General features: G+C 42.6%; 1 protein-coding gene and 1 pseudogene across 1 annotated transcript in view; both read right to left on the reverse strand.

Moving 5' to 3' along the window:
• The window catches only part of HSD17B12 (hydroxysteroid 17-beta dehydrogenase 12), a 181971-nt gene that overhangs the window by 59158 nt on the left and 101486 nt on the right, over positions 1 to 21327 (reverse strand). The window contains exon 4 of the mRNA XM_004708312.2: positions 8147 to 8254. Coding sequence (XP_004708369.1) covers positions 8147 to 8254 — 108 coding nt within the window. The remainder of the gene's footprint in view (positions 1 to 8146; positions 8255 to 21327) is intronic.
• Positions 17939 to 19339, reverse strand: LOC105979112 (annotated as a pseudogene).

Genomic DNA, 21327 nt, shown 5'->3' on the forward strand with positions numbered 1-21327 from the left:
AGTGTTCTTGCATTGAGTAAGTACTTGAGTGGAGGTCCAATGTCCATCTGCTGCCTTAATACTAAACCTATAAATATATGCACGTAGATTTATTTCCACACCCTCCTGTATAAATATACTTACATATGTAAATGTCTGTATTTACACCTCTATAAATACCTTTTGTCTCCTAGTTCTTGCCTCTATTTCCTTTTACTTTCCTCTTGTCCCATGATCATGCTCAGTCTTTATTTGGGTTTCAGTAATTTCTCGATTAGATTGCCCTTGCTGAATCCCTATCAGGCCTCTCACATCCTCCTTGCCACTAATTTTGGATCACTTGTTTCTCTCCTGTCCCTGAGTTGGTCAACACCACCTCCTTACCCCCACCTCCCCTCTCCCATATCCCCCCGGAACCATCAGTCCATTGTTTTCTCCTCCAGACTGTTCATCCAGCCTATCTTATCTAGATAGATCTGTAGAGATAATAAAATGCACCAAAAAACAAGGCATAGCAAGACAAAGTGACAAAAGAGAACACAATGATGACAACAACAATAAAACCAATGACCCATAAAAGAATAAATTAATTGAAAAAGAAAAAATTTTAAAAATAAAAACCTGTAAATAGATCAAGGTTTAATTTTTGACCTCGAAGTGTGTCCTCTAGTCAAGTCCGATGGGGTGCCACACTCTGGCCCAGGAGTCTATCCTTTGCACTCCCTTGGGAGCTCCCTACTATGGTCCCCCCGTTGCTCTGCCGCACACCTTTAGTGTTTTGCCTTGGTGTCGCGGGGTCAGTCCAGGCCAATCCTGACACTGAGCCTCCAGTGTTGTCCCCCGTGGGGCCATGGGAGAGCGAGGGACATCGTGTCTCATAGTGGGATCAGTCATATGTTCCACTCTGTGCACTGGCTGTTCGGAGCATGGATATCGTCCTCCAGGCCTGGTAGGCCAGGATGTGCTCCACTCTCTCTTCCTCCCCATTCATTTGCTCCAACTTTTTTTGCTGCTTCCTTCTCCCTCTGTTGCTGACAAGCCTCAGGGAGCTGCACTGATGGAGCCAGAGCCCTGGAGCTGGAGGAGCCAAGTGGAGACCCATGCCAGCGCTGAGATGCTTCCACCCCCACTGGATTCACAAGACTTTCCACCCACTGGCCTGTGATCTTCCTACATTCGGTGTCATTGCATGTGTTTTGTGAGTCTGAAGAGAAACTTATAGACTGGTATTGGACATATGGGCTAATATCAGACTTATGGACTTGATCTGGACTGAGCTGGGATGTTTTCTTAATATACGATTACTCTTTATATAAAGCTCTTTCTTATACACAATGAGTGTCTATGAATGTGTTTCTGTAGTCAGTCAACCGGACTAATAGAGCAGCCCTCCCTGCTCAACAGCCTACCCATTATGGCTTCCACCCTAAATCTTTCACTAGGTCAAAATGGCGCCGCCAGGGCTTCCACTAACTCAAACAGCCCTGTCTTCAGGGAAACTGATCCAGAAAGAAGTAGACAGATAATAGAACAGAGTAATAATTCCTGTTCAGATATAAATGAGAACGTACTGGTCCTTTCAGAGGACACACACTTGAGTAACTTATTACTAGCAGAGCTCCTAACCCTCTGAAGAAGCAGGCCTGCATCCACTGCCCCTCCTCTTGATATTCTGGGAGAGCATTTCTGGATCCCAACCGAATTTCATAAAAGTTTGCCATTAAGAAGTTAACACATTTCTGTGATCAGTGGAGGGCTGCAGACAAGTTCTCACCATAATACGTCTGTCACCAAACTCAAAGAGAACTTAAAAGGAAAATGATTTGAGTTCCTTGAGGTTACCAAAACTGCTGCATGACCTGGTGTAAACGGATGAGTGCAGACTTCTTCAAGGAAGGGTTAGAGATGGAAACTGTCTTCAGAAGCGTACAGAACCAGATGGAGAATGCCAAGAAATAAGAGCTTCACATTCTGATATTTTTGTTTACCTAAGGTTTGTAAGATTTTTTAGCAATATTTTTTTTACTTACTCATACAACTTAGACAACTGGGGTCTTTTGCTAAGGCACTTGGAAATTTTAATAAACAGTCATAGTTCAGTAAATTTTAACTATTCATCTCTGCTCAAACTAACTTTTAGGGTAAATATTCCCAACACTCTATTCTTCAACTTCAAAAAATTTGGTGAAATACTAACATTTAGGGAGAAAAGGGGAACACAATTGCTTTCCAAAATTTCCCCACAATCAATAAGATTTAACTGATTAAATTAGTGGTTTAATTTAAACCAGATTAAACCAGAGTGGTTGCAAGGGCAAGAATAACAAAACCAGAAATATTAGGATTCAGTTGAAGAGAACACAAGAGAAGACAGGAATTCACGTTCAAAAGGCATAAGGGAAAAATGGCCAATTCCAGCTTGGGTTATCAATGATTCTTTGGAATCAACTAACTTTGACTACCTCTACATATTATTATGCTTTTCTTGCACAAAACAAATAAGATCTCTACACACCTGCTCTAACATACTGCAAATTCGATTTAAAGACACACTTGAGCATAAATCTCACTTGTACCTAGAGATGGAGTGGCTGCAGTGGAATCTGAAAGAGTATTAACTCTGGCGTGTGCAGCAGTTAAGGTTTTGTGTCAACCTGGCTAGGCCAGCATTTCCAGTAGTTGAGCGGTGAAGATGGAATCCTTCTCCATGATGAGACCTCACCTAATTAATCACCTCCCTGTGGAGAGCTGCTATAAGCAGCCAATCAACTGGAAGAATGTTCACCTGGGGATATGTCCTGATTCCAACATAAATGGACATTGTAGAAAAGGTTGCTGCTTTTTGCTGGGCTGCGATACTGGCTTTGGCTTGTCATCTCATCTGTTCTCTGTGCCTCTTCAGTCTTGAGCCTGGGAGCTGTTGGCAGCCTGGCATCCTAACGGCTGATCTGGGATTCATCTGCCCTTGCAGCTACTCAAGGTAGGAGAAGGCTCCAGTCTGGTATCTATCCCAGTGCACTTGGACTTGCCCACTTCGACAACCATCTGAACCACTTATTATATTAAGCTTTCTATATATACACGTGCATAAGGTTTTAATGGCTCCTTCCTCCCAAGTGGGGAGCCAGGTCCTTCTTTGTTGCCTGTTTTCAGTCTAGAAGCTCAGCTGTAACCTGTGCACTTTGGGCAACCTGCTGGCGTTTGAAATACCAGTGACATAGCTTCCAGCATCACAGCCACACATGAGCCACCACAGTACGACAAACTGACAGATAAGTGTTGGACATTTAATAAGGAAGACCGTTGATGAATCCATGCATTTGAATTGATGCTGGCGAAGAATATTGAAAGTACCATGGACTGCTAAATGAACAAACCAATCTGGATGGAAAGGTAGGCTAGAGTGCCCCTAAGAGGCAAGGATGGAAAACATTGTCTTGTATACTTTGGACATATTGTCAGGAGAGGCTAGACCCTGGAGAAGGACATCATCATGTTTGGTAAAGTGGAGGGGCAGTGAAAAAGACAGACTGACACAGTAGTTGCGTTAATGGGCTCTGGCAAGGGAACGCTTGTGCAGATGGCCCAAGATCGTGCAGTATTTCGTGCTGTTATGCATAGGAGGCAACTCGGCAGCACCTAACAACAGCAACATACAGGAGTCCTGATGCTGCAGTGGGTTACATGTTGGGATACTAACCGAAAGGTCAGCAGTTTGAACCCACTAGCTGTTCTTGGTGAGAAAGATGGGGCTTTCTGATCCCATCGTGATTTACAGTTTTGAAACCCAATGATACTCTGCCCTATAAAATCTCTGTGAGTCAAAATCAATCCAGTGGCAGTGGGTCTGGGGGGATCTGTATGTATACATACAAGCTTCACTGGTTTTGCTTCGGTAGAGAACCCTGCCTAAGACAGCAGGCTTCAAATCCAAGGCTACTCTTTGGCCTTGGCGAAGCACCGCTCTTCACCATGAATTGTGCAAAGTCCTCCAAGCTAATTTGACGCACATAGTAGAGTCTTTCTTGAGGAGTCACGTAAGTACTCTAGCGATCACATTTTGTTAATCAATTGTTTGCTTATTCAAAGAGTTCTGATGTCATGTTCTTTAAATAGTGGAAGTTTTTATCAGCTTTCTATAATCTGTGTTCCTTGGCATTTGCTTGAAAGGAGACAGTACTGCTTATCTACTTTACATAACAGTACAATCCAACTTTACCAACTTCAAGCATTTGAAGTTTCATCAAGTTGTGCTGACCTTTCAATATAAAGTCCCACAATTCATGGCTGCCCCGCCCCACCATTTATCTTATTGAAAAGTTAATAATGTTCCTTTTGTGACAAAGAACCTGACCGTTTTCCTTTGTAATTCTGAAAACATTTTATTAAGCACATATCATATTTAGGGGCTCAGCTATTCCAGCAGGTAGGGTGGTACCTTGATGCATTGTTTTTCTCTTTGTCATTACTAGTTCCATTAGCACTAAAAATCAAACCAAACTCGATGCTATCAAGGGGGTGGAGCTGCCCCTGTGGGTTTCCAAGATTGCAAAGCCTTGTCTTTCTCCCATGGAGCAGGTGGGGGGTTAAATCACCTTGGGGTTAGCAGCCCAACATGAAGTAGGAAAAATCCCTTCCTATGAGTTCATGTGGATAGCTAAATCTCACTAGAAGTCAATCTATATTATCTTAGGGAATATTGGAAGGTAAGCCTGGCCTTAAGCCTAGGAGGAGAGGGAGAGAGGAGTGTAGAAAGAAAGAAGATGAAGTGGCTGCACACCTAGGCAATCCTAAAAGAAAGAACAGATAACTATCAGACCCCTGACAAGTTCTAGAGCACTCCAGCCATGCTAGAGAAAGCGCTATCAGACTAGACTTGAGCTATGACCCAGTAATAAGATACAATTTAGATCACCAACGTGTTTTAATTGCTCCCTTAAAAAATGACAATATAATGTGGTGCCAGGTATTCACTAACTCCCAGTAAGAATGATGCAACTTGGATGAAGGGGCAGTTGTGATAGAAGAGGAAGACAAGCAAGCTTGTAGCCCAGTTAACAGAAGTACATGAAAGTGCTGTTGTAAACTTTGGAGGATGGTGTACATGTTCACCACAAGTATTTTTATTGTGATCTGTAACCAATTAGAAGTAAAAAACAGAGGTGTACCGTATGTCTGGGTGTGTTTTAGAAAATAGAACTGTTTCCTTGTAGTGTAAGCTTACAGCTGAGTTGTCCAACCTCAGCCCTCACTACTAACATTTGGGGCCAACAGTTCTTTATTGAGTGTCTGTCCTGTGCTCCGTGGGGGTGGGGGTAGCAGGATCCCTTACTAGAGACCAGTAGCAATGCCCCCAACACCCCTCCCTCAAGCAGTGACATGCAAAAATGTCTCTGAGCGTTGCCAGACATTGCAAATTCTCACTGGTGGAGAAGCGCCGCTTTAACGGGCTCTAAACACAGGCTGAGAGTGAGAGATGTTGAAGAATTAGAGCTGCGATGCCCAATGCAGTACCCGCCAGCCACACGCAGGTGGCTCTGAGCCCTTCCAATGTGGCCAGTCAGAACTGAGGCTGGCTGCGAGGGTGACACACACACTAGATTTTGAAGACTTAGTACGGAGAAAAAAAACAAAAAAAGTCACCATAATTTTAACATTAATTAAATGATAAATGGATACTTTTTTCAATACAGTGAGTTAAATAAAATAGTAAAATACATTTTACCTTTTAAACATGTGGCTACACAACATGATAAAATTGCCGACATGGGGGGCGTGTGTTGTGTTTCTACAGCTGAACTAGAGCAAAAACCAAATCCTTCTTCCATGCTTTAGGTGTTGGACTGCTAACCACAAGGTTGGCAGTTCAAACCCGCATCTGCTCCTTGGGAGACAAATATGGCTGTCTGCTCCAATAAAGATGTATGTAGTGCTTCCGAAGATGGGCAGTATCCCTCACTCCCAAGGGATGCCACAATGATCCAGGGGGTGTTGTAAAAGCAGATACCTACACTTTATCATGGATTCTGGCCCACAGTTTTAATTGCCAAAGTGGGCACCGAGTAGTTCCCTCCCACCCCCCAAAAAGGGGGCAGTAGGACAAGTAAAAGGCCCCTAATGATCTAGGAAATTGATCGTATAGCCATCAGGTTGCTGTGAGTCAGATCAACTGGATGATGATGGGTTTGGCTTTGGTTTCCCTTCATGCTACAAGAGGAACGGGAACTCGGAAGAGCTCAAGCCTCGAGCTGCTGTTCGTTTTCTTACTTGGTGGCATTACTCATAGATGACTCTTTCCTAAACTCTCGTCTCCAGCTCTCCTGAAACCTACAGCAATGTTTGCCACCACTGGCAGCCCAGCTCCTCTTAAGACATGCTAGAGGAACGCAAACTTCTTCGATGAGCTTCCCCTCCCAAACGGCTGCTTCTCACGGCTCCCCCGTGTTATAAGACATGGCACTCTTGACCAGATGCACAAGCCAGAAACTTGGAAGGTCTCCCATGAGTTCTTCCTTCTTCACCCCACTTGCAATCTTTCACACCAGCCCTGCTTCTTCTACTTACTAAATATTTCTGAATCCTTCCCCTATTTCCTACCCACCGGCGAGGTCACTTCACCGTGTTTTGGCACTCATTCCCCCTTACCTCTTATACTCTTGGTCTACTTGTGCTTCTCAAAATACTTCCCCTACAGTTGACTATTTTGTACCCAGTGATGGTCTTCCTACTAGAACATTGTTGTCATTATTAGGTGTCAAATAATACGTTCCAACTCACAGTGACCCTGTTTACAATGGAGTAACACATTACCCTGTCCTTTCCCCACTCGTTGCTCTGTGTGAGCCCACTGTTGTAGCCATTGTGCAAATCAGTTCCGATGGTCTTCTTCTTTCTCACTGACCCATTATTTTACCAAGCGTAAGCATGACGTTCTTTTCCAGGGAACTGGTCTCTCCTGATACATACCCAAAGTACAGGAGATGAAGTCTCGCCAGCCTCACTTCTAAGGACTATTCTGGCTGTATTTCTTCCAAGAGAGATTTGTTTGTGCTTCTGGCAGTCCATGGTAGTTTCACAATTCTTCAGCAGCACCCTGATTCAAATGCTTCAATTCTTCTTCAGTCTTCAACTTTCCCATCCATATGCGGTGACTGAAAAGACTGTGGCTTTGGTTAGATGCACCTTAGTCCTCAAAGTGACACCTGGCTCTTCAATACTTTAGTGAGGTCCTGTGCAGCAGAGTTGCCCAATACAATACATAATTTGATTTCTTGACTGCTACAACATTACATTACATTAAAATTAGGCACCTTCTTGCTTATCGTTAAGCCTTCGGTGACTAAGGAAGGGAGATCGGTTGGGCATGACAGTACAAGACCTGGACCAGGCAAGAGATGAGAAAAAGATGGCATGGCAGAGTGAGAGTTAACCCCACAGTCCAAGAGTACTGTGGAGGACTGTGCTTGATTAACTTCTTTTGTTTTAATTGCCTTATCTGGACACGCTATCAAAGACCGTTCCTTTACAGTAAGAGGTAAGGTGTGGGGAGATTTGACTAAAAGTATGTTCGAAAATGTTGTTTTGGCAATACCGGGAGGGTGGGGTGGAAAGGGGCAACCAATTACAGGGATCTACATATAACCTCCTCCCTGGAGAATGGACAACAGAAAAGTGGGTGAAGGGAGATGTCGGACAGTGTATGATATGATAAAATAATGATTTAAATTATCGAGGGTCATAAGGGAGGGGGAAGCGGGGAGGGAGGGGAAAAATGAGGAGCTGATGCCAAGGGCTTAGGTGGCAAGCAGGTGTTTTGAGAATGATGAGGGCAATGAATGTACAAATGTGCTTTATATAACTGATGTATGTATGGATTGTGATAAGAGTTGTATGAGCCCCTAATAAAATGATTAAAAAACCCCAATATGTAATTATAAAAAAAAACTGCTGTGTAAGTTTTCACCTAAAATACAATAAAACATGAGTAAAAAAATGCAATGATTCTAACATACACATGTTAATATTATTCAGTGATCAATTATATTAACAAGACAGTTTTTTCCTCCCTAGTCATTTTATCAAGTAAATATTTAATGTCAAAAAAGGAAATGTAAAGTCATGGTAAAAGTCAAGTAATAAATGTAAAAAGAATGGCAAAGATACAAACCTAAAACGCCAATCTGAAGACCTTCCAAGCTGGCTTTAATTTTCTCATAAATATCTTGTGATCCAAAGTCAACAGCAATAGTTTTTGTTTCCACTTTGAATTTTTCTCCTAGGAGGAAAAAAGGGAAAGAAACCCACAAATTAGTAAGTGGCAATTAAAATTAGGGTATTTGATTTATACTTTTGATATGAAATTTAGTCCAGGATTGTAAAGCTGATATAGAGCCAACACAATAGTTTGGCAATAGAAATCCCAATGGAGTCACAGAGCTGGCTGAATGTCCTATAACCACTTCTTCCATAACTCATTTACAATAATAGATTTTATACCTTTAGATACAAATAATAAGTATGATTCATATCATAATGTTATCGCAATATTATAGGCTACTTATATGCTGCTGGCTTTATTACTTTATTTTTTTTAATTTTTGGCTTTATTATTTTAAATATAAACTGATGTTTCATAATTTTAGGAAGAAGTCTTCGTGTTGTAAGATATTTTAAAGTATGATACACTGAAACAAAAAGTCCATCGTCATAAAATGAAGCCAACCTGGTCAAGAGTTCATAATCACTGCAGTTAACAAGCTGACACAAAAAGCACAGTTATAAAGCAACAAAGTGACACAAGTAAGCCCCATACAGAAGGACTAAAGGTGGAGACAACAGTTAAGCATGAGACTCTATGGGAACGAAACTCATCCGAGGTAATGCATAACGCCTTTCACCAATTCCCTTTGAAGAGGCATCACAGACTTTGAGATTGGACTAGCACAAGTCCAATTTCAGTTCCACGCTTATTTGATACATGTCTTTGAGCAAGTCACACAGCCTCTCTAAGCCTCCACATCTTCTTAGGAAGATGAAGGTAACGATGCTCAAGGGATGGGAAGAGAGATCTGCAGGCACCTGGGAGACACTCCATAAAGGCCGGTGTCCCCTTCCTTCCCCACTCGCACTTCACTGAACATAGTCTAGAGGTGTACCAGGCTGAGAATGCCTGTTGGTTGGAACTTGTTGGAAATCAAAAAGAATTTATTTTAAAATCTGCCTTCCAAATGTAAAGTTTCCTTGAGTCCAAATCAATGTGGGCTCATCACATATTATGCAGCATGAATCCACATAGGCACGGCATCCCTTCTTGATCTAAAAGGATTTACGTCTAAAATGAGAGCTGGTTCGCAAGAGACTTGACTCTAAGTTAGCCTTTGATGAAAGGTATTGAACCAAGATAGGAATACACGAAGAAATCAGAGAGGAAAATAATTGACCTAGAAAATACCTTATCTGGCATAAGGCTATATTTAGTGTGGCAATAAATGAACTGTATGTGAGCTTGTAGATTAGCGAATCAGACAGGACGGTCTTTTTATCGTAGCTGCTTCAGCACGTGTTACTAAGTGCCCTGCAGAGTTCACCATCAGGAAGCGAAGGACAGTGCCCTTATCACAGCCTCAGATTCCCTAAGGGGAAAAATAGAACTCTTATTAACTGAAAAATTTTATTCAGAAATAGGATAAATTTACTTATTTATTTTGAGAAAAGCAAAGTGTTTCTCCACACTAGCATGGCGTTTTGACATTTAGAAAAATTCCTCTAGTAATAAATGCCACCTCAGAACTCCCGAAGCAAGTTTGCCCTTTCATATCTTATAGGATCTGGGGAGTGTATTTAAATTGTAGCGTCTTGTATAGATGCACTGCTTAAAAGGAAGTGAGAGAGAGAGAAAGAGAGAATCAACAGCACTTTTGGAAAGAACGTTATCTGTGTGCAATCCTAGAATTACAAAGAGCAGGCTTCTGGGCAATTCCTCCTTGCCCTTGAATGTTTACTCAACGGGTCCTCTCTTTGAGACAATGGAACCAACCAGCCTTACAACAAGTTCTTCCACACCATCACCTACCCTGGCTGCCTGTGCAGCTTTTAAATCACTCAGGATAAGTAAGAATGGTAAGTACCTGTTCTGACTTACCAAAAACCTGGATGTGAATAGCCTCGCTGGCATGAAGGCTGTCTTAGACCTTGGGTCCCTGCTGATGCAGTTGGGCTAACATTTAGCACCCTATTATTTTGATCTTCCTTACGATCCACTTAAATTTGTTCTAGTTTTAATATTTTCTGCTTTCTTTTCGATTGAGGTTTTATCTTTTTGTTATTCCTGGTTTTCTCCCCACTCTTTTTTAGGGGGAGGGTTGTTTTTAAATGTTTTTCTGTATATGAAATCCAGGATGTATATCTATAGAGACAGTAACTGGATTAACGGTCCCTGGGGGTATGGCAGGTGAGTTTGGGGGGAAATGAGAAGCCAGATGAGTGAAAAATTGAACAAAATGCCCGCCATCAAGAATCCCACAAGTCAGCTCTTGGTATTCACATTAAAAACAAACTCCAAACTGCCATCAGTCCGATCTGATTCATAGCGACCTCATGTGGAGCGTCTGAGCCTTTAAGTCTATGGGCACACTCACATTAGGGTAAGCAAAATGGCCTCCAATCCAAGTTGGTAAAGATAATTAGCATTTCTGAACTTACACGTGGATCGCTCGGAATCATATTCTAGTGTAGTTCGTACTGCTTTTTAGCTCTTGAACTTTTTTGTTTTCCCTTTCGTGCCTCTACTGTGGGTTTTTCTCTTTTAGCATTGGTCAGTTCATGTCATCCCTTCTCCGAGATTTCTATCTGGCTCAGAGTCGGAGCCAAAGTCTTTGACCTAGCCTAATGCTTCTCAGAACTCCCAACTCTGGGCACAGTGGGGCCTCGTTCTTCATAAATTTTGAATGCTCTCCAAATACATTTAGAGTTTCTGCCCGTACTGTTCCCTCTGCCTGGAATGTTCTTCTGCACCCCTGGTTTCTGTTGGGTCTTTGAGCAAATGCTACCTTCTCATTGTGTTTGCTATTTGCTCGTGTCGTAATTAAGCTCTGTGGAGACAAGGAGCGGGGTCTGTTTTGATCAGTCGCTCAACAATGCTTTGAAGGACTCAGGCTCTTCCATCCTCCTCTCTTATTGCCTTGGATCAGCTCCCCTCCTGGTTTCAAGTGGGCCACTGTCATCCTAAACGTCACATGCAGATGGCAATATTCAGAGGTAGAAACAAGATGTCCTTGTTATATGTTCCTTTTTGTGTTAATCTGGGTAGATTAGAGAAACAAATTCATAGACACACTCATGTGTATAAGAAAGAGCTTTATATACAAGAGCAATTGAATATTGAGAAAACATCCCAGCCCAGTCCAGATCAAGTCCATAAATCTGACATTAGCCCATATGTCTGATACCAATCTATAGAGTCCTCTTCAGACTCACGAAACACATGCAATGATTCTGAATGCAGGAAGATCGCAGACCAGTAGGTGGGAAGTCTTGTGGATCCAATGGTGTCGTAAGCATCTCAGCGCTGGCAGGAGACTCCACATGGCTTCTCCAGCTCCGAGGCTCTGGCTGCCATCAGCCTGTCTCATCTGTCTTGTTAGCTTCAATGTCTCCAGGGAGTGAATGTGTGCCCTGCCTCCAATGAGCCATCTCCTTAGCACCTCCTAATGAAGTCACCAAGCCGCGAGATGATTGACAACAGATCATGTAACTACCACACTTTGCTAGAGGGAGGAACACCTCCCTAGAAGAACCCAGCAGACTCTTCTCACACAGACATAGAAGGTATGGCATGTTCTTGATCCAGCACTCAGAGGGGCTTTGAGAAGTCTGTGAACTGCCACCCCACCCCACCCCCACTGCAGTCCCAGTGTCAGCCATCTAGTGGAGGGCCTTCCTCTTTTTTGCTGTGCCCCTCCACTTTACCAAGCACGATGCCCTCCTCTGTGGACCGGTGTCTCCTGACAACATGTCGAAAGTTTGTAAGACAAAGTCTTGCCATCCTGGCCTTTAAGGAACACTCTGACTTTACTACTTCCAACACAGATTGGTTTGTCCTTTTAAATTGTCTGTGGTGCTTTCAACAGTCTTCTCCAGCACCACAATCCAAAGGCATTGATGCTTCTTCAGTCTTCCTTATTCAGTGTCCACCTTTCATATGCATATGAGACAACTGAAAATTCCATGGCTTAGGTCAGGCCATGGGAATGATGATATGCTAGTAAGAAGCTGAATGAGGCCTAAGAGGTAACTGGCTTCCTTTGAAACTGAGGAAGCAAATGTAGGCATCTTCCCCCTTTCCCAAGTCTATCCGTTCTTCTCTGGCCTTGTTAACGGGAGCAAAATTGGAGGGACAAGCATCCTCTAAACATCAGCGCAAGGATGCATTAAGTCTCGAACAGAAGTGGGTACCAGAAACACACGACACAACACAACCTCTATTTGAGAAAAACAAATCATTTTTCACACTACTACACCCCACCCCAAGGACTCAGGCCATACTCACTCTGTTAGTCTGAGTACTTTAGAGAAACAAATCCACAGCAACTCATGTATAAGAGTTTTATGTAAAGAAAGTGTGCATCAAGAAAACATCTCAAAAAAAAAATTTAAAAAAAAATAAAAAAAAGAAAACATCTCAACTCAATGCTGCCCAAGCCCACAAGTCCAACATCAACCCATTAACCCATATGTCCAACACCAATCCACAAAGTCCTCCTCCATCTCACAAAACAGAGGCAATGATGCCAACTGCAGAAGGAAAGCTGAGTCAGTGAATGTGTAAGCATCTCAGCACTGGCAGAGGTCTTCACACGGCTGCTCCAGCACCCAGGGCTGCATCAGGGTAGGTCGATATGGCTTCTCCTTGGGGATGTCTTGCAGGAAGTCAGCCTTGCAAGCTGAAGCAGGAATGGCTAAGGCAGCTGCACCCTGGTGCGACCATCACAAAGCAAGAGACCCAAGAACTCAAAAGGCAAGGCTCAGCAAGCCATTTATCCCCCCGCCCTTCAAACAATCCCATATGTGTTTATCGGCCAGGTTGGCACAATAAACTAACTCACTCATGAAGAGCCAACTTCCGGGGAAGAACCAGAATTTCACAGGAAAAGCTTTTGAGAAAGTGCTTATTCTGAGCACATGGAGGGGAATGACGTGCCCTTAGTCAAGTTATGAAAGATCAAATCTTTCCCCAAGGCAAGAGCTATATTAAATTAAAGTCAATACCCAAGAGGTGATGTAGGATAAAGAAATATACACAATTGAATTTGGCGGTTGCAATGAACAGGAGATGAATCACTCAATTCCCCCTGAAAGGAAATTCTTGCTGCCCCAGTTCCTGGGCAGCCTTAAGGTGTCAGACCCTCCAGGGATAATCCTCATGCAGAACTGATTTGTCCAAGATCATGTCTTGACATATGGCCATGGCAAAGAATATTGACTATATCATGGAACACTTAATTGTGCTCATGTGGAGCCTGCACATGGTTAAAGATGCAGTTGTGAAAACAGAATAAAAAACAGAATTAAAAAAACAAACAAACAAAAATTGAGTGTCCAAGTTGTATCCTTTCATCATACTTATTCAATCTGTATGCTGAGCAAATGATCATTGAAGCTGGATGGTATGAGAAGAATTCAGATTATATGAAGAGGAATAAGGATTGGAGGAAATGTTTATTAACAATCTGCTATAGACAGATAACACAACCATGTTTGTCAAAAGTGAGAACTTGAAGCACTTACTGATGAAGATCAAGGACTACAGCCTTCAGCAAGGATTGCAACTCAGTGTACAAAAGGAAAAGTAATCCTCACAACTGTAATCAACAGGTCCATGATCAATGGATAAAAGATCAAAGTGGCCAAGGATTTTGTCTTGCTTGGGTCCACAATCCATACTCATGGAAACAACAGTCAAGAGATCAAAGGATACATTGCATCAGGCAAATCTGTGTTAGAAGACCTCCTTAAAGTGTGGAAAAACAAGGAGGTCACTTTAAGGAATAAGGTGTGCCTCACTCATGCCATGGTATTCTCCATTGCATCATATGCAGGTGAACGTTGGCCACTGAATAGGAAGATTAAAGGAGAATCAATGTATGTGAATTACGGTGTTGGAGGATAATATTGAAAGGACCACGGACTGCCCAAAGAACAAATCTGTCTTGGAAGAAGCACAGCCAGAATGTTCTGCAGAGGCCGGGATGGCAACATTTCATCACACGTACTTTAGACAGGTTTACCTATCAGGAGAGACCAGTCGCTGGAGCAGGATATCACGCGTGGTAAAGCAGAGGGGCAGCGAACAAGAAGGCCCTCAGCAACGGTGACTGATGTGGTGGCTGCAACAATGGGCGCAAACAGGACCAGGCAGTGCGCAGTGTTGTTGTACACAAGACTGCTATGAGTCAGCACTGACTTGGTGGCACTTAACAGCAATCCAATCGCAGCACCCTTGATGGTAGCAAAAAGATGGAGACCCCTTAAATGTTTATCCAAGGAAGAATGAACAAATAAGCTAAGGGGCATCCCCAAACGGAATACTAAGCAATGTTCAAGAATGATGGGAGAATCTGCAAAATACCTTATGCTACGGATGAACCTAGAGGACATTAGACTCAGTGAAATTAGTCAATCACAAAAAGGCACATACTGTATGAAAACACTACTGTGCAAAGCCAAGAAAAGGTTTTAAACTATAAAAAAAAATATGTTCTTTGATTACTAGGGATGAGAGAGAAAGCAAAGTAAATTACTGATTAGAAGACAGACATGACATGTTAATGTGGGTGAAGGAGAAAGCAATGTGCAGTAAGCGGAAGGTCCATAAAACAAGATGACGGTGAAAGAGGGCACTGGAAAAGTGTACACGTTGAAGGCAACATAGGCAAATACTGCTGTATACACAATCCTGCAATAACAGTGATCTATGAGTAGATGTACAGTACACATGCAGGCTGAATGGGTATGGGATAGAGAATGAGCCTTTACTCAGGAATATATGTTTGACAGAAGACAGCTGTGTTAGTCCAGGTAGACTAGAGAAACAAACTCATAGACACACTCATATGTGTATAAGAAAAAGGTTTATATACAAGAGCAATTGAATATTGAGAAACAACCCAGCCCAGTCCAGATCAAGTCCCTAAGTCCAATATTAACCCATATGTACACCAATTGATAAAGACTTCTACAGATTCATGAAACACATGCAATGATGTCGAACTCAGGAAGATCACAGGCTAGTGGGTGGGAAGTCTTGTGGATCCAGTGGCATTGTAAGCATCTCAGCGCTGGCAGGGGTCTCCACGGTGGTTTCTCCAGGTCCAGGGATCTGGCTGCATCAGGGTATGTCCATGTGGCTTCTCCTTAGGGATGTCTTGTAGGGAGTCAGCCTTGTCGGTACAGAGTCTCCAAAGAAGTGAGCTGAGAGAGATATCTCCTGCCTCCAAGGAGGAAACCCCAGAATTCCCAGAATTCTCAGGAGAAGACCATGCCCACACAGAGACCTCATTGGCTATGACCCAATTAACAGACTAGACTACTTCTCCAGCGCCCAGGGCGTAGCGCCAAACATACAATGAACTAAAAAAGCTGAACATAAAATTTCAAGCAGCTCGAGAACATGAAGGATTATAAAGAGATATGCAAAGACCTGGAGTTAAAAAGAACCAAGGAAAGGAGAATATGCTCAGCATTTCTCAAACTGAGAGAACTGAAGAAAATCTCAAGTCTCAAGTTGATGTACTGAAGGATTCTACAGGCAAAATACTGGATGCTGTAGGAAGCTTTAAAAGATGGAAGGAATACACCGAGTCACCGTGCCATAAAGAATTGGTCAATACTCAATTATTTCAGGAGGTGGCATGTGGTGGAAAACCAATGGTATTGAAGGAAGAAGTTTAAACTGCACTGAAAAACAAAGCTCCAGAAATTGACAGAATAATAATGGAGATGTTTCAACAAGTGTAAGTACTTATCTTCCATATCAAGAAATTTGAAAGATCACTACCTTGCCAACAGACTGGAAGAGATCCTTGCTTGTGCCCATTCCAAAGAATGGCAATCCAATAGGGTATAGAAATTATCGAGCACTATCATACAAGTAAAATTTTGCTGGAAATAAAAATAATTTTAGAGGTCCTAAAGGGCTTCCCTCATGGCCCATGCCCCATCCCAGATGGCTGGAGATAGGAGACTTGAGAAGTTTCATAGAGAGACCTGGCATCAAATTGTGTCACGCCCATCAAATTGTGTCACGCACATTCTACTTGATTCCCATTTCCTCCTAACTCTCAACTAATTCTCTCACCTGTGCTCCTAGAGACCTTCTCTCTATCCCGAGTAAGCATCTGCCACACTGCTTCTGACAGCATCTCTGTTCCCTAATTAATCGCTATCATTTCTTTGTCATCTTCATATTCTCTGTGACTAGCACAATGCCTGACACATAGCAAAAGGACACTTGAGCAAACAGCTTATTAAAATCCCCTTCTCAATAATTTGGCGATTGTCTACAGAAATAGTATTATTTCTGGTAAGAGATGTCTGTAGACAACAGGAAAACAAGGTTGCTAACTGAGAGGGTAGGGGCTCAAGTTCACTCAGTAGTGCTTTAGAAAGGAGGCCTGGCAACCTACGTCTGAAGAAGCTGCACGAGAAAGCCATTTGGACCACAGCTGTACTCTGACACAGAAGGCATGGAGGAGGGAGCCACTGGTTTTTGTGGTTGCCATTGTTGCTTTAATTAGGCATTTTAAAATATAAGAAATATTGGGGCAACTCACTTCTTTTATCTACCTACCTGGCTTCGATGAGCATTTTCACAGAAATTCAAACCTTGTAGAATGTTAAGAAGCCTTAGGAAGCATCTAGTCTCATGAGTAATGTCCTCCAGGAGCTGTCCTGGAGGACACTGTCCCTAACTGCAGACCTGAAAAACAGTTATCAGGAAAGGAGAGAGAGTCTCAGGACAATAGTACCAAATCCACTGGGCACCAGTTTTAGCTTGTACGTCTAACTCTGCTCAATTCCGTCTACAAGTTTAAAGAATATATTACACGTTTTAGAAAACAACAACTCCATTTCCGAGTAAGATTATCACAGTTTTAAGATATTTAGAGATGTAAATGATACATGATGAGTCTTTTGTACTTCCTCTAATTTTAAGGGAAAAGAAAAAGTCCCCAACGATATAATTCTCTCTACTAATCTCTCTCTCTCTCCCTTTCCTCCCAGAGTTTTTTTCAGGCTTTATCCCGGCCCCCCACCCCTGCCCTCCACCCCCCTATCTCGTCTCGCCTACCCTACCCTGCCTCTTGGAGTGAGACATCTCATCTTCCCAAGGAGAAATACTTCTTTATGAAGTTCTGGAGAAACAGTGATTGTGATCCTAAGAGGGAATAATTGATCAGGCTCCATTGCCCCCCAACCCCCAGGCTATAAAGGTAATTTAATTGGAATTCATGAATTTCCTTTTCACCTTCAATTTCAAGGATAAAGGCAACCTAAACTATGGGGGAAAGAGTAGCTAGTCTTTAAAGAAGATTTGAGTCATTTTTAAAAAACTGCTGATGGTCCTTTACACCTGGAACTACCCAAAGCTGAAGGGAACAGAACAAATAGGTTCAGCTGGCACGTAAGCCACAGCAAACTGCGGCTGACTGTAGCAAAGAATTTGATTTCCAATGTAAAAATTCGACATTACTTGGGAATGGGGTTTTTTGCTGAATGAGAGTAAATCCAGGATTACACTAATTGTTCATTTATTATGGACTGTATTTTAGTATTAGAGGTTAAGTTTTCATCACCAAATACTCAGAATAACCTTACGGCGACTACTTAGGTAATGAGCTGTGAAATGGAATTGTAGTCTTACTTTGAAAATAGGTTGGGAAGAGACTTTCCAAATGTATTGTTATTTAACTGGGCATCTCCAGTCATCATCTACTGTTGGGCTCGAAGGTCACGCCTCTTCTTATCTGGCCCCAGTCAATTCAATGCTAGTGTTCAGCAACATTTTAGCTAAGATTTTTTTCTCCTACTTTGGGTAAATGGGATTACTCAAAAGTTTGCCCAAATCGCCCATTCCTGCACTAATTCTCCCCCTAGTGGCCAGGGAGCCTCTGTTCCCCAATGGCACTTCGTTCTTAGCATTTGCACCTTATCTGCTCCTTCAGTACTTACACCTAGAAGCCGTCTGAGTAGGAAATAGGAAATTTCCATCTGTGAAGATCTCAGGTAAAGTTATGGCACCTAGTACCAGGTGAGACTATTCTGTCAGCTGGGCACAAAGTGGGGTCAATTTTGGTTCCAACCCCACTAGGGCCAGTTAGGGCTGCATACTGAATGAAAATCATTATGTTCTGCAAAAAATGACACAATTTGGGAAAGATTGGCTCACACATGAGTTTTCTTTCTTCATCTTTGGAAACAATACCATGTCTGACTTCGATCTCTTGGCCCATCTTTAACACTCCTTTTAGAATAGTACTGCCTGGCAACACCCCCTTAAGGTCTTCAACCTCACAGCCAGGTTTGTTGACATCAAAGGACCTAATAATAATGAGTCCCGGTTCTGAAGTAGAGCCTCTTGGAGGTACTGGAAAGTTCTTTACAGTGTTCTCACAGACAACTTCAAAATTAAACTTCGGCTGATCAGAAATTGGAATAATCAGCACTCCTGCTGCTACCGTGTCCTGTACAAATGCAAGGATTTGTTCATATTGCTCTTTTGCCTGACCTTTTTATTTTGTAGAGTCAAAATATGTTTCCATTTCATCATTTCTATAGCAGCCAAGTGCTCAAACGTCTTAGGCTGTGGACAAGATTTATTACCAATGATCAACAGATGAGCTGCCTCCGTCACTGCAGCCCTGTTCAGCAGAGCAGCCACCAGAATATCATGGCCCAGACAATCCATGAAGGAAACGTGCCTGAATAATTTGAAGTTCCCTTCTGTCCCTGCAATGTCTGTAGGAAACTCATCGGGCATACAGTTTCCACAGGACCTAAAACATTCTGGCCAAGGACAACCTGGTTCATCAAGTTTACAAACCTTACCCTTAGCATACCCAAGTTTGATGGTGATATTTCTTTCCAGTTCATTTTTTAACCTGACGGTGTAGACTCCAGAAATAGCTTTTACAACTGTAGATGTCCCAGGAGCTACCCGACCAGTTGTGCCTAGATGCATGGTGGCTTGTCTGCTGATGAATTCGCGTGACAGTGGTATGAACTTGGTAACATCCAAGGTTGTGAGATCGTGCTGAGAAAACGGCGGCTGCCCCAGCAGGACTCCGGCCTCCCTCCCTGTCATTTTGCTCCCAGGCTCCATTTTGAAAGGCCCATTTAATTATCATTATCAGAGATGTTTCACAAACGATGGTCCATTTCTGGCTGACACTGCCCCTGAAAAATATTCAGGATCATTTAAATCTCTCTCATTTTCAGTCAACCCCCAAATTAATCATAGCTCATCAAAATTCAATTGCAAATCAACTATTTTTTTCTTTTACTTGTAAGCCACGGCTATTTAAATAGTACTACCTTCTGCGATAAATAAAAACCTTATACCATGTCGATCTGGTCTACTGAAGATATGAATAGGTTCCATTATTTTTCAAGCCCTGTGCTCTACACGTGGTTCAGGTATTGTGGACCCTACCAAGCCACCCCTGAAGAAAATTTTAAATTAGGATGTTTATTTTCTACACTTTGAAAACAAAAGGGAAAACAATGGAAGCATCTGCATTCTATTTTTTGGTGGGAGGAACAAATGCAAAAAGCATTCCTAACATTGTTGTACTTAAATTATGATTCCGTGGCGATATTGCTATTAAGATGGAAGTACAGTTTCTTGGAAAGAGCACAAGATGCAAGTAGAAGGCCTGGACATGAGGGCCAGCTCAGGCACTTGTTGGTCCAAGGCCCTTTACTCAGGGGGTTTAAGCTTCCAGATGTCTACTCCCTACCCTCTAAACCAGCGAAAATGCTAGAAGTTACACCCCCCTCCCTATGCCGTTTTAAATTAGGTTGCCAACATGAGGCTCATTACTCACAAATCCTTCAATGTGGTGGTTCTCAAAGTGTGGTTCACAACCCGTAAGGGTCCCCAAGACACTTTCAAGGAGTGGCCTGGGCTGGCATGCAGTTGGATTCTTCTTCATTCTTATGTTATCTGAGGGGGTCAGATGTGGCCCCCATGCTGCTCCCTCACCTTGAAAACTATATTCTACATAAACAAAAGTGTTTCAGGGTCCTCAGAGATTTTTAAGAATGTAAAGGAGTCCTGTGACTAGAAAGATTGAGAATGCTGCTTTAGTGCATAACATCTACAGTCATTCTCCTAAATAAAAATACAATCATCACAATTATAAAACTCAAGGATATAGTTTACAACCTACACTTTTCCACCCTCTCTCTGTCCAGGACCTTCTATTGTGATCCTCTTCAGAATGATTGGTAGTGGTAGTCAGGCACCAGCTTGTTTTTCTGGTCCCTGGCTACTAAACACTGTGGTTCATGGGGTCTACTATTCCTTTGGATTAATTATTTCCTTGAATCTTTGATTTTCTTTCCCCTTCTTTGCTCCAGATGGAAAGAGACCAAGAGTTACATCTTAGAGGGCCAATTGCAAGTTTTTAAGACCCATTTGCTCTTCACCAGAGGAAGATGCAGAACATTGTCTTTGTAGGCTATGTTATGCCAATTGACCTATATATGTACCCCAAGAAGGTACAGACCATACATGCTAGCAACTGTGACAGTTAGGTTTATTGTGCCAACTAGGTCTTCATAGGAACATGTGGGCAGTTTAATCAGGTTGCAGCTTGAATGGAGAGCAGCTGAGATAAATACTTACCATGGCCGGCATCCAGTCTCTCTTCCCCCCTGGTGATCAGACCAGCGTGCTGCTGCTTGAGCTAGTTCTTTGCCTCACCCATGTGCTGCACTACCTCTCGGTCCAAACAACCTGTGGATCATGGAGCTAGACTATGAGGTTCGATCGAGACCTGCTTCAGCACACTTTTGGTGCATACACTGCTTGAGTTTGAGGCTGGTGGATTGTGTCATTGTGCATTGCTTAAGTTCAAGATCCCACTGGAGCTACTGACCGTTGCTGCCCACCAGGCTGCCTGCGGGCCAACTCTGCCTGTCTTGCCTGAGGGAAGACTCTCCTTGATCTTGGACCAGCAGTCCTCATGAGTTGAAGGGCCTACAGTATATTAACTGTTCTATGAAAGTGAGTTGAACTGAGGCCTCCACACAGCTGTGCGGACTAATTATATATATATATTTTTATAT

Source organism: Echinops telfairi, unplaced genomic scaffold (genome assembly GCF_000313985.2).
Source record: "Echinops telfairi isolate 266 unplaced genomic scaffold, ASM31398v2 ScPeMD7_60;HRSCAF=208, whole genome shotgun sequence".
Classification (NCBI taxonomy): Eukaryota; Metazoa; Chordata; class Mammalia; order Afrosoricida; family Tenrecidae; genus Echinops; species Echinops telfairi.